Genomic DNA, 14,203 nt, shown 5'->3' with positions numbered 1-14,203 from the left:
TTGGAGCATACGCAGTTGAATGTAGTAGTAGAAGACTATGGAAATGTATGGAAAACTATGGAAAATATGCACGCTTTCTTGGGACAACTTCACAATCTCACCTGGGTCTAACATCGTAAGATCTACTGTCTGCACTCCAAGGACRGAGAAATTTGAGATTTCAAAAATGCAGAAGGAGATGCAGTTCTGTTTTACAAAGTATATGAARGAGACAGCAGCCAGATCTTGACTTTGAAATATGAAGATTTAAACTTTGCATGCATGTTCAGATTTTTGTAAGTGAAAAGCATATTGGAAATTAATAATACATGCATAATTAATATTTTTCTTTACAGATTAATTCTCTGGGTAAAAATACAAGAGCAAATGTACTACCTGTGAACTGCATTGTTCCTGCTGAAAAATGTAGAACTTGGAGAAAGTGCTATAAAGAATCAAGGGTCTGCAGATGCTAGAGGTGTGTTCTATAGAATAAACAGTGAGTTTTACTTAAGCGTGCCTTTTAGATATGTGGCTTATGGGCTGAAGTATATTGTTGTGTATTCTGGAGGAATATAGGGACCGACCTCAGAATCTGGTGGACTTCACAGAAGCCTTTCAGTTGATGTTCTGACTAGGCTCTTTGCTTCTGACAAACACAGACAGATAGATATTTTTTTTAACCTCTGTTTTCCCTTCCTCATCTTCTAAGTGGCATCATTGTCCAACAGAACTGGTATCTTGTTACTTCTGGGTTTTCCAGCAAGTTGAAGGCTGGCATCATATAAGTTCTGAAAACTGTCCATGAGCCAAACGGAATCTATAAAATCAGAAGTTTCTTGCAGATGTGGACATGAGGAAAAAGTGTAATCTAGAGTGCTATATTGTGATCTAATCATACTGAAATATGAAATAGTGATTCCAGCTGAGAATAGACTGGATCTAAGAACAGATAGTCAATTGTTAATGTTCTTTTCTGTGACTCCTTATATCACCTTAGCAATCTTGATGCTCCCTTGGTGGTAACTTTCAAGATTTTTTCATATAGTCACTTGTAAAACTGTAAATGAAAACCTAGTCCAAGTGATGCTTGAGTAATTTAGCTGGTCCTTCTGTCATGTTCATAACTCTACATTGAATAAGGTATTCTGATGCTGGTTTCTGACACACTAATTATTATTATTTATATCTTATATATTCTGGCACAATGACAAGTTAAGATTCCTGACTTGTCCTGACAACCAGAAACAAAGCGTTCCTATTTGCATTAGCATATGTATTAGATAAAAATACCCATTTCAAAGAGCTACATCTGGCTAAAACAGCAYGAGTGAGATGAGATTCTGCCTCAGACTCATATATACCCCTTTGCATTACTTTGGAGTACTGCTGGGAAGTAACAGCAGCAATATTTGCGTGTGATTATAACTGCGATTTCCTTTGAAGACGATCTTTTTCTGGAAAGAAGAGACTGAAATCGAGAGGTCTATTAGTAAAGTTTCTCTGTGAAGAATAGGGACTTGCATGGATTTATTATTCAGCTSATGCAAAGTTTTCTGACTCATGCTAAGAAGTTTTAGACTGGGAATACCTTCTATAAACTTGATTATTTGGGTATGTTTAAAGATCAGCTTACTTATGTCTTTTTTATTGACTAAGYTGCAGTTCTGTTACAGGTACCAGCCTCTATTATCATCCTAACAGATGTGWTCTAGAGGACTCTTTAAAGAAGAAGGTACTAGAGCTCAAAAGTTCCAGTGTTATGGTAGGAAAGAAGTGGTAAGTGTTTCTGCAAAGACATAGAGGTTAGATTTACATTAAATATAAGCTGTTGTATTGTAGACACAATGTTGTATTGTTTTTTTTTTTTTTTTACATCTTAATAAAACCTATCATTAGTGCATTTTTTGACATAACATGTCTGAAAGCTAGATAATCTTGTGATAAGTCCAAGCTGCAGGATTTGAAGACCTTTAATTGACTAGCAGTGAAGATGCAGTGTCTCAATCTCATGCTGTATTCACAGAATATTCTATGTCAAATGCTCAGCAAAATTTCTGCTTGAAAAATGAGCAGTTAAGAGCTTGGGTTGCAGTTTAAATTTTGGGGAGTGCTGCCCAGATTTCAGGTATTCAGAAGGAGGTGGTGGTGACAATATGGATTTAAAAGGAAGCACACCTAAAATAAGGGAGATGCTGGCCAGGAAGGTGGGCAAATACTTGAAGACTAACCTCACTGACAAAGTAGAGCCAGCACAGTTGGAAAGTGCATTTAAATAAATGTACATGATTCATCTGTCTGATTAAAGGCTTGGTCATGTGAAGTACAGATGAGTGATCTTGGTTAGCTTTGCTGAAAAAGTTGTTGACTTGAAAGTATGTATGGTAAAGCCATGTAATAAAAAACAAAACAAAGCTGCTCCCAAAGTTACAATTTTGTCTGTTTTTATTTTTATGGTAGSGATAGCAACTTTTGAACACAAGAAGAATAAAAATTATAAACATGGGGAGTAGTAGTGGGAATGGAGAGTTGGAAAATGGCAATGAAAAAAATACTGAGTTTTGTTTGCCTGGTTCAAGCCTGCTTCAAGGAATAATGGGACTGACTTTGCTCCACATGTCTCATGACTGCCAGGCCAGCAGAGAAGCATAACCTGCATYGGAGGACCTTGTGTCTTAACTCTCAGCCTGGTGATGGGGTAGCCCTGTCTGTGTGTCGGTTACGTCGTTAGCTGATATGGACTGGTTGTGTGTCATGCTGCTCGTGCAGCCCTTTGAGAAGGATAAAAGCTGTTAAAGTAGGTGATTCAGTAGAGGAGAGAGGGTATCTGGGAAAGGCTGAATTATGCCAAGAGCCTTGAAGGTAAGGGCTAGATGGAGTATTGCTTGGTTTAACTTAAATGTGAGAACAGGAGGAGATTCTGAAGAAGTAGCTGAAATCTGACAACTGGAGTGTGAATTTACTCTGCATCCTGGCTAGCAGATTACCTGTCATGTTCATTCTAATGAATGAACCTTATAATTGTTTCATGTGGCTTGCCTGGTTATTGCAAGTGGCTCCAGTTCCTGAAATTTGTTGAGATGCTAGAAACTTATGCAAATGTTTTTTGCTGTTTTAATAAGTTCTGGTTTTCATTTTCCCCCAGTATTGCTATTAGGATATGATACTATCTTTGTTATTCTGGGATTTCTGGGGTTTTTTTGTGCTGTCTTGCTAGAAATTGCCATTTTACTTTTATTGCCTTGTCAATAAACAGTTGCAGTGATTAGAGCTGCCTATTCCCTATTTCATTTCCTCTTTCCATAGAGAATTGAATGTGTCTGGTTTTTGGAAAGAAGGGGGGGGGGGGGAAGGGACTAGGGGAGGGGAGATGTCTGAAATTTTCTGGGGAAAAAAATATGTGGCAAGGCTTACAGGTTTCAACTTTGCATTTGCAGCTGATTTTTAAGAGATTTGTATACTTGCATGAGAGTATTTCCTATCACTGAATAGTGAATTCTAGCCTGAATATATAAAAGTTAAGTGAATTTATTTAGGCAACCATCTTTTTTGGGAGGAGAAAATATTTTGGATGGCTTTGTTCTTAATGCTATCTATCCAATTTTTCTGCAGGTAGATATTTGCTGAGGAAATTACAGCAGTAAAAGCAGTCTCCACTTGTAGAAAAAGAAATCTATTCATAAAATAAATAGTCAGTAATTTTTTAACCTACGTTTTTTGCTTCTTTCTTACATTTTTAGGTTGTACTTATTTAAGAACAGTTTTAGTGGTTTATATTTTGTTGTTGTTTGTTTTTCCAAATGAAGAGGCAACTTGCAAACTTTCAGTCTGTCCTTTCCAATTTCCAGAGAACTAAGCTCCTGCTTGGGGACCAAGTCAATACCAAAGTCAATTCTTGCTGATTGCAGAGCAAGAAGTGGAGTTTATGAACAACAAAGCTCAGTCTAAAGCAGACCTAAATGACTGTTATTTGCAGCACAGTCTGYAATCGACAGAGGTAGGGTGAAAATCATAACAGTATGAGTACTGGGAAGGTTACTGGTTATATTACAGCTTATATGCTTTCCGCCAAGGAGTGGATTTGATTGCAAAATAAGTGGAAGAGTCAGTACAACCTGGATAAGGTAAATGCCCTAATGAATAGATGCTGAGATGAGGGGCTGGGTGGAGGCAGTCTTCCTGCTAGGAAATGTCTGGGGAGATAACATAGAAGTAGAGCTTTTAAAAAAGTAAAAAAGAACCAAATTGAACTCTGCACTGTAAAATCTCTGCTCTGCAAATCAGCTTTTACAAACATGTAAATTGATTCTTCTTTTACTTATGTATTATAAATATACACAGTTTTATATATATGTATATGTGTATATGTTTTTAAACCTGCTAGGATCCTGATTTTGCTGTGAAAGGTAGGAAAGCTGCTAAATATATTGTGTTCAGGTCACTCAGTAAAGTGGCTGAATTGTAATACTCATACAAATGAAAGGCTACATTCTGTACACTGTTTCCTTGTTGCACTGGGAGAGATAATTTTCCTGCTTCAAATAACCAATGTGGAGAAAATATRGTCCTCATCATGATAATTGTAAAGATAACAGCTGAATGATAGCTTATAAAAAGGTCCAGTAACTTTATTCTGTGASTCCATATAATGCACTCTGTATAATGTTTTGTATGAGTTTGACATTAGAAATCCCATGTCTTTCTGCTTCTCATCTCTTGCCTCTAACATATGGTTTCCATAGGCACATGTGCTGAGCACCAGGCTCAGCTATTAATGGACTTGGTTCATAGCTGAAGCGTTTCAAAGAAGGTGCAATCCGAGAACACTCAGCCAGAAAGTATATAGCATCTCCCTGGCTAAAGTATTAAAATACACTCTTTAAAGCTGCATCTTGTTTTGGCTTGAATTCTGAAGTGTGTATTTATGGCAAAAATGCCTGAAAAATCTTGTCTACGGTCTTGTGTGGAGCGTGTTGTGGGCAGCTGCGAGCTGCAGGTGGCACCCGTGCTGCACACCACAGGCAGTGCTGGCCTTTCTTACAGCGCAGCTGCCCGAAAGGAGCTAGTGTCCTGCAGGCTTTTGAAAGCAGCCACTTGATCATGGGACAGGGTTAGATTTAGCACTTTCTCTCTCTAGAAAGGAGCGTTATAAGGAGYAGGGGGAGAGGTGTTGGGGGAGGAAAAAAGTTGTGTGTGATGGTGTTTTGAAATAAACTGGCTATACAGTCTGTTCTCTGTCATGGGGGTAATAAAGCTAGGATCTGTTATTTCAGTTCCAAATGAGAGTTGGATGTGACATGGAATACCTTAGAGACTTTCTGTTTTCATCTTTGGGATTTTGGGGTTTCTATGATATTTCTGTGACCCTGCTAGCAAGGCTGCTACACTGATATGTTTGGAGGATGCTGAAATCAAAAGCTGTCTCATTTTGGCAGCTTGGACATCTAAGCTTTCCCTTCTGGAACTTTGAAATGATGTTTGTCCTGCTGAAATAGGGGGGGTTGCAGGAAATTGGTTAGGTCTAGGAGCGAATTCTTCCCAGAGAGGTGCAGGTAAGGTCTCTTGGGCTTAGCCGTGCTCTGAAAGTGTGGGAGGGCAAAACCCTGAGCTAGAATATTAAAGCTGTTGTTAGAGTAGCTCAGTTTGATCAAGGATCAACTGTATAAATAATCCAATACAAGTTTTTTGTTCTTTTGTATAATCTTACATGAGATATTTTTATATTTTTGTTATGGAGAGGAACCATTGGAAATCTTCCCTTTTTCTTTGGTAAACCTGATTTCCAGAGCAAAACAAGCAAACACTACGTTTAGATGTGTCTGTTTGGTTTTTGAAATTGAGCATATAAATTTTGAAATAKAAATTAAAACAAAAGTCTGAGACTCTGAAATGCCTCACACAGCTCATTTCCCAACTCCCAGGAGTGTACTAAAAGATCCATAGCTGTAGACAGCCTGCTTTCCAAATCTAATGACATAGTAAGGGGAAGCCAAAGGGGAAAGGTGAAAGGGAAATAAAATCTTTCTAATACAAATATTTATTAAAACATGTTATGCACAAAAATAGCAGTTGCAAAATGGAGGGACAGAATGTTGCTGAGAGCTGCAAAGGCAAAAAAATAAAACTGTGTAAGGCAACAATGTAGCAGTTTGTTAAGATCTGCTGTAAAATGCAGCTATTAATCTGTAGTAATATAGGTTAGAGCCCTGGAAACACTGAGGCAAATAACCATATTTCCCAAATTACATTTCCATAGTTCTCCTAAGCTGTGGGCACTCAGCTAGAGCAAACTGTATGAGGCTGTGTGAATTGTGCCGAGTCATAAAATATACAGGAAAATGACAAGCTTTATTATAGAATATAAGTAGAGGTTTTTTGTAAAATTATTTTTTCAACCCGTTAAGAGCTGTAAGTGGATGATAAGCCTCCTGTATATTCAGGGCTACTTAAACTATGAGGAAAAAATGGAAGTCTCTTTCAACTTGCATCATGCTTCAAAAAAACCTGATGCTTATTTGTAAAATCTGAAATGAAATAAAGCAGGTGAAGATATGATAGCACAGAAGCTGCTATAAAGAATTTTGGAGTCCCAGACTCCTGGATATATGTGGAGCATATGCTTATGGGATATAGTTTTGTGCTTTGACTTGGCTTTGTTTTTGATTTATTTTTCCTTATTATGGTAATCTTTCTGATTAAAAATATAAGTAAACAAATTGCTTGGCTGCTTCTGCCTTGTTTTTAAAGCTTGGGGTAGTGTCAGGAATAGCTATGTGATGAAAAGGAGTYGGGTTGAGCTTGATGGGACAGCCAAGATGGAGACAGTGGTGGGACCAGTGGTATAGTGCAAGCGGGCGCGCACATCCTCCTTTTGTCTCCTCTCTCTTAGCTACTTGATGGTTCTAAGGCCAAATATGGTAAAACTCAAAACTCCTAGGGACTTTGAGGACCTTTGATTACAATTGTATTAGGATGAAAGGCCACAGACGTTGTCTTGTAGTCTTTCCTCAGTGCTGTTGGYGACATTTGGGCCTCTGGGCAGGTCTGGGATTTGCAGAGATTTGTTGTTCTGATTCTTGACTGGTCATAGTTCTGCTAATAGGGGTTCATCTTCTCAGCTCAGCATCCTTTTTGCAGCTCTGTTAGGTAACTATGTCCCCCAGCATGCCTGGGGAAAGGTGAATTTCACCATAAATCTGAAGGAAACCTAAACCAGAAGAGGGTCTTGCTTGTACATGTGTGCTCTGCTCTTGCAAACTGCTGCTCCTGTGTGCCCTGTCCTGGTGCCTTCCCTGTCCACTGGGTTCTTGTTCACATGTGTGTCCAGGTTCCATGAGGCTGCCTCCCTGCACCTCCAGGAGCAGGAAAGAGTGAGGCTTGAGGGCACTCTAGGGTGAAGTGTCAATGAAATAATCCTTTCCTAATGAAATAAGCAGGTGAATAATCATCTTTAAGCCTTTAGAAAAGAAAAATTAAGTTTAAAACAACAACAAAAAAAGTTTTGTCTGTGTGAGGCTTCCTTTTCAAAGGGCAGGATGGTGAGATAGTCACTTCTCAGTGAGGCTTTACACTAGCTTATGGATATCATCAAAACAGCAAAGCAGACCTGAAAAATCTTATTCTAAGGTGGCAACAGCTGGAGGCTGTTCCAAAGGGTCAGCTAGGTCTGCAGAAAGTGTTAGCCAAGAAGCAATAAAATCTGACTGAGATTCTGGGGAAATAAAATATACCCAAAGGAAAGAAGGACTTGAGGACTTACAGGCTAGAAACAGAACCAAGGTTGTGTTTGGGAGATATAAAGGAGCCCTTAAGTTCAGCTCTGGGAGGTGTTTGCCTACTTAAAAACCTGGAGAAGTGCTATGCTAGAGGAAGGATAGAAAACCCTTTGAACTTTCCTTTCTGTGTAGGCTACTGAACTCAGATGAAATTCTCTGGGAAGCTTTGATAAGCTTTCTACCTAGAAACATCAACATATACCAGGAGGACTGTGCTTTATGCTATGTTTTCAGAATCTTCCTTGCATAAAATGCTCACTGAACCATTGCAATGAGATATAGGAGCCTCCAAAGAGGTCAAAACCTTGAAGTTCATATATGACCCTTTAGAGAAGTTTTCTTTGTATAATCTTTCAGGATCAAAAAGGATCAGAATAGAACATTTTAATGCACTTAAGTTTTGCACTTAATGCACATACTTTAGTATGAATCTACAGACAGAAATCTTATTTGAGGTGTGCAATTTAGTGCAGTGTTGGGGGGGGGGAGTTAACACTCTACCTCCTCTCCCATCYGCCATCCCCTTTGCTACCCCCTCTYTTTGCTTTAGTTCCTGTTTAAGACTGTCCTTGTCCAGGCTGAACACCACACTGAGGGCAAGGCTCCTTGGCTATTATATTGTCTGATTCTGCAATTTGGGATAGATTCTTCTCAACTCTTCTGTTCTTTGTGATGAATGAAATAAAGGGGAATGTCCTTCATAAGATGTTCTATTAGAAAAGCAGGACAGTCCCTACAAGATAAAAATAAGATAAAAATGAGTCACCTTGGATGACATCTTGTTGAGCATAGAGAACCAGGCTCCTTGCATCACATGGGACTCTCTTTGGAACTCCCTTTGGGCTCTTTTCTGCCCCCCTCCCCCCCCCCCTTTTTTGGGTATTAATTTAACTTTTATCTCTGAAGTAATGCCTACTTTTCTACATAGGGAGAACTTGGGTGGGAGAAGAGGAATTATTTTTTCTAAGTCTATTTTGTGTTGGACATTGATATTTTCTTCATTCAGTATTCAGTAAGGACTTAAGCTGTAATGGGAAATGTGGATGCCCTCATGTCATCATATCTGATAACTTTTGCAAAACATCATATCTGTTTGCAATGTACTTCCTAGGAAGAGAAAGCAAGATAGGGAAGGCTTTTTGCAGAAGGTTTTGGCTGATGCTTCTCTAGTGACACCTCGTGGGATGTTTTGCAGAGTCCTTTTTTATAGAGGCATAGCTCTTTTGCAACTTCTTTTTGAGGCAGAAATAAACTCAAAGACTTATTTGGTAAAGAAGTTACTCAAATAATCCACAGGGAGTATGGCTTAACTTTGCCAGCAATCTACAGCATTGCAGGACTGTCTTTGTAATTTGTAGTTGGTAGGATAAAATATACAAGTGTTGACAGTTTCTATAACATCTATTCAATTCTCTTTCAGTACAGTTTTTAGAATTACTCCATTGCAAGTCAGATCTTCAGGTTTAAAACTGACATTTCTGAATGAATAGATCAAAGCAAATTAATTGAATAAGAAGCTAATCAAGCTAAGCAGAAGTCARTTCTTAGGGTTTCAGTGCAGTGGAAATTCTGTTTATGTGCCACAGTTCAATAGTACTAGACACTTTGATCTAGTCTCTACCAGTTTTATTGGTAGATGCGACTGTTGGTTGTTGGAGTAATTCACRTTCAACACCCATTGCATGGCCCCTTTCACATCATTTTGACTATTTGCTCAATGTGTGTAAAGGAAAAGCTGGCTGTGCTTTGGTGCCCTAAGCATCTGATCATTAATTGAGCTAAGACCAGTAACTATGCCCTGCTTCTCATCTCTGCACTAAATACTTGACCCCTTTTCTTCTTCTCAAAAAAAAAAAAAAAAAAAAAAAAAAAAAAAAAAAAAAAAAGACACAGAAGAAGCTGTGTTGTAACTCTTTCTGTATAAAAGTTGGGTTTGGTTTTAATGAATCATTGTTTTGCAGTGGATCATTCTTTAGAAAATTTCTGGTGAGCTTTGTTGCTGGGCTTGTAGATAAGCAGAGACTGCAGTGTGGGAGGTGCAGCAGAGCATGTAGATCTTCAAGGCTTTAAAAAGATACTGTTCTTTCCTTTGCCCAGCTGAATGCATTGCATTTGCCTGTACACAGTACCATGAATGTCCTTTACCAAGTCAGAAGAAGGAATTGGAGGAAGATTTGCCTTCTAAAAAAATTTTATGGCCTCTTGTCCAGCATAGTAAATCTATGTTCATTCTTTCTGCTTTGTCTAAACACCTACTATTTCTTTCTCTTGCATGCCTTGTACTTCTTTCATTCCCACTCTCCTTTCTTCAGCCACCTAGGCCATTTCACTTCTGTGAGATTGTGTGACTAGTCTTTTGGTTAACATCCTTGGTGCCTTTGATGAATTTATTTGCATCTCAAGGAAAGGCATGGGAGCAGCCATTCAGCCTTCTGGGAAAAAGAAAAGTAGTAGTAAGGAACCTCTATAACATCTGTATCTGCAAGTCAAACACGATGGCTTTTTCCACCAGAAAGCCATCCTCAGTCTTGTTTGAACAAAAAGCAGCTTTACAGATAGAGTCTGGCCACTTCTCACCTGTGAATAAGGCTTAGCCAGGCAGCTGGTGGAAGTGTTGGTGCTTTTCTGCAGCAGCTGCTTGTGGAAAATGAAGGTTTTTGCTATCCCTCAAACTGCATTCACTTTAATAAATCCACACTAACTTGGCTTCCTACTCTTTTATGTCTTTTACTTCCTACTCCTGCACTTGAAAATGAGATTTTTTCAACGAAATAATTACTAATTTCGTGCTCCTTGTGTCCTACAGCCTAGGCAGCTGATAGGATTACCAGAGGACTTTTTTTTCTTTTTTTTTTCTTTTTTTCTTTTGGTGTTATCTCCAGTTGCCATGCCTTTGTCGTGATGAAAGTGCACGTGAACTAGACTCAGTACAGATTTCACAGCAAAGTGAAGCTGTACTCAGCACTAATAGCTTTTGTCTGAGGAGCAAGTGCGGAATGAGCGCTTGGCTGGGCTTGCTGCACAGCAGCAGACAGAGCTGGTGCGTCTGGGCAAGGCACTGCTGTGGGTTGGCAGCAGGACAGCCCCAGCTCAATCTTCTGCCTCCTCGTGACCTTCCGTAGCTGTGTGAGTGCTGCAGCTGTACCCGGTGAGCCTGGACCCTTTGAGAAGCTGCCTCACGGGCCACTTACCAGTTACTGAAAGACCTATTCCTAGGCACTCAATGCCAAAGGCAGAGGCATCCCACGTTCACTCAGCCTACATATGAGATGTCCCACGTAAATCGTAACCATCCGCCTACTTTTGCTTTATGTGGGAGTTTATCTTTACTAGAAACAGTAATTACAAAAATGACCTTCATACTTACTGAAAGCTGTAGACTGCTCCAGTCTGACTCATGGAGTGGAGCCCAGACATTGGGTAATCGCCCAGTTCTTAATAATCTTCTCTATTGCGTTGTGCAATAGTTGAAAGGAAGGCTAGTTCTGTGTCAGAATATCATATTGTGGGTCAAGCGTTCTTCTGTGCCAGAATCCAGGCTGAAGCCAATGCTACAAAACCACTGCTGCCTGAGGCAGGCAGCCTCATGTTGGCTCAGTCGAGTTTTAGAGCGAGAGCTCTTCTAGTTTCGCTTTTGGAATAAGAGATCCGTCCAGATCATGCAACTCTGGCTGCAATAAGACATCACTGCTCCTACGTGAGGAGTTTGCCTCAGGTGGATCCCTGATCTCCTTCTTGTGCTTTTTTTTTTCTTTTAGCTGAGTTTTGTTTGCTGTAATGTTCATTGATGTTTTACTTTGGTAGGAAATCCCCTCTTAAATGCTTTGTAATGAGTCACTGCTGCTGTTTGCTTCAAACTGAAGGGGATTCGTACTGCTAAAGTGTATTGCTACTAAATATAATYCTGTTCCATTGCATAGGTTGTAGTTTAAAACAGAGGTTTGGGGGTTGTAGGGTAACAGGCAGTCTTCTCTCTGGTATTGTATGTTACATTTGTGATAATGCCACTTCCAGTAAGAAGTAAACAACTTAAAGTTTAATGGATCAAAATCAATCTCAAGTTGAAAATATTACTAGCCGGTTTTGTATCTCTAGAGTTCCCAGTAATCAATATTAGAATTTCTTCAACAAAAGGCAGAGTGTTGTTTGAGGGGTTTTACGTTATGCATTCAAAATTGCCTAGATGATAAATTTGATCAACCCTGTATCTACATTACTGTTGTTTGTGGCTGTGTTGCTTGAACCTGCTGCTTTCTGAGACTCTCATCTCTTACTCCCTTTGATAGTGGCTACAGCTCATTGTCTTGCTGAAGCATAACTAGATCTGTAATCTGTCTRTGCCTGCGTGTACAYGGGAGTGGGAAATTTCAGTTCGTARTAGTCCAAGGTTTTGCATTCTCCTGCCTACAAAGCTGTACAGACAGTCCAGGTATATTCTCAGAAGACTTAATTTGCTCTGTCTTTCAGTTCAGGATTTCCTTCCTAGTTTTCAAAGTTTCCTTGAAAGTTTCTTCAGGCCATTATCTGAACTCCCCTGTTCTGCAGGTGACACCTACCTCTGCATTTCTCTGTGCTGCACAAGAACAGCTCAGTTGCTGCTCCTTAACTCGGAAAGATCTTCTGTCTGTTCCCCATGCACACATGCACCTGCTGGTTTTTATGGTCTTATTTAAATGGAATATGGCGATTTGAATTTGACTCTTTCTGTCTAAGAATGTAAAAATGCAAAAAGCATGATGCTAATAGCAAGTCCTGTCAGTGTTTCACATACTGAGACACTGAYGATCTGGTGGTTGTTAAGCACTGCAAAGGACCACAAGGTTGCTGAAGGCCCTACACTAATGCTCTGATTTTTAAAAAGAATCTTGCTGCTGATTTTACAACATATTGCTGGAAAGGAAATAAGTTAGTAAAAAGCACAGATTTGTACAATTTCTATAGCCTTTATCTAATGCTTTTAGCGAAAGAATATTTTTAAAACATTCTGGACTGAATTTGAGGAGACTTTCTTAGAAAAAATATTTTTAAGGGATCTTACTGTGAACCAGTAAACTTAGGTAACATTCTTTTTCTAATGATGTGAAGAATATCTCTGATGAATAAACTTAATCATTAGATGGAGCTAATGCTTTTGCTATTATTATTATTATTATTATTATTAACAATGGTATTTAAGTGCTATGGACGTATTTTGTCTGAATCATGCTTTCATATAGGCTTATTCTCTTTTCACCATCAGCTGGTATTTTGCAAAAGCTAATTATTCTTTTTTACAAAATTAGGCTGAGGAAAACTTAAATGTTTGCTAGARTTCAAGAGACTTGTTGGGTAATCGTTTAATGTTTATCTAAGTTGCGCTCTGCTTTGATTTAAGCCTTCCTTAGGTGTGATGCACAGAGGGTATTGTAAATGTTTAGAGTAAGTTATAATTACAGATGGATTTGCAGTTTATAAAATCTTCAGTGAGAAGTACATAGAGGAAGTAAAACTGTATTTGCTACAGCTTCCTAGAGCTCCAAGCAATTGTATTTTCTCTTATTATTAGAAAAAAWCAGGAAGAGAAAAGCAACCTCATCTCAACTTTAAAAAATTACTTCAAACAAACTTATTTTAAAAAAAAAGTTAACAACTTTTATCTTTTTTTTTTTTTTAAATAATTTTTGCATTTTTCCTAACTGGTCCCTAATGCTTATGTATTTCCTCTACACTTTCAGAATATCTGAGTAGCCCAAGGTTTCTGTTTCCATAAAATTAGGGTCATGAGGAATGGAAATAGCAGCTTAAGATCAGGAGTTCCTCCAGTTTTATAATCCTTTCTTGCAGTAACAGGAAGCAAGACTGAGGCTATGTTTCTGTAGAATGAAATATAGGAAGGCCTCCATAGGTGAGTTTTTTTGTTTGCTTTTTTGTTTGTTAATTTGTGCATTCCATATGATGGGGAACTATGTTAGAAATGTTGGTGTCTGACCTCTTACAATGAGAGAACAGTCTCTCTAATGTGGTTATTAGCTTTACCACAGACAGATGCATACTTGGGTCTTGCACATGTAGCACAGTTGTAAACAGATATTATTCTTCAATTCAGTTCCCCACAAAAAGGAAAATTAGAGGGTTTTTTAATGGGTGAGAGTGAAAAGCCTTTCACTGTCAGTTATGCTGACTATTAGCAGCCATGAAAAGAGAGGCTGAAGGTGATTAAAACTTTCAGAAAAATGTGGAAAGAATCCAGTCTTTATATGAAATTTAGCGGACGTGTATGTGCCCTCTCACCACTGTGCTTGCATTCAAAGCACGTTTCTTCCTGTCTGCCAACAACCAGCGTATCTCTTTCAGAGAAGTGATGCCTTCATTTCCATTGTTTACCCACGGTCAACTGCAAATATTCCCTGGAAGAAGGCATCTTCTTCTAAACAGTTATTTGTGCAAGCATGGGAGGGGAAAAAGAAAAA

General features: G+C 38.8%; 1 protein-coding gene across 1 annotated transcript in view; it reads left to right on the top strand.

The window, feature by feature from the left end:
* Window positions 1-1,354: 1,354 nt before the first annotated feature.
* Window positions 1,355-14,203, top strand: part of TNIP3 (TNFAIP3 interacting protein 3) — a 63,006-nt gene continuing 50,157 nt past the window's right edge. Inside the window, exon 1 of the mRNA XM_026042723.1 lies at window positions 1,355-1,758. Within this exon, the coding sequence (XP_025898508.1) occupies window positions 1,684-1,758 (75 nt within the window). The 5' untranslated portion in view covers window positions 1,355-1,683. The remainder of the gene's footprint in view (window positions 1,759-14,203) is intronic.

The sequence above is a fragment of the Nothoprocta perdicaria genome, unplaced genomic scaffold, assembly GCF_003342845.1.
Source record: "Nothoprocta perdicaria isolate Ctin4 unplaced genomic scaffold, notPer1 scaffold_312, whole genome shotgun sequence".
Taxonomy (NCBI): Eukaryota; Metazoa; Chordata; class Aves; order Tinamiformes; family Tinamidae; genus Nothoprocta; species Nothoprocta perdicaria.
Note: the sequence above shows the minus strand (reverse complement) of the source record. Positions and strands in the feature narration are given on the sequence as shown.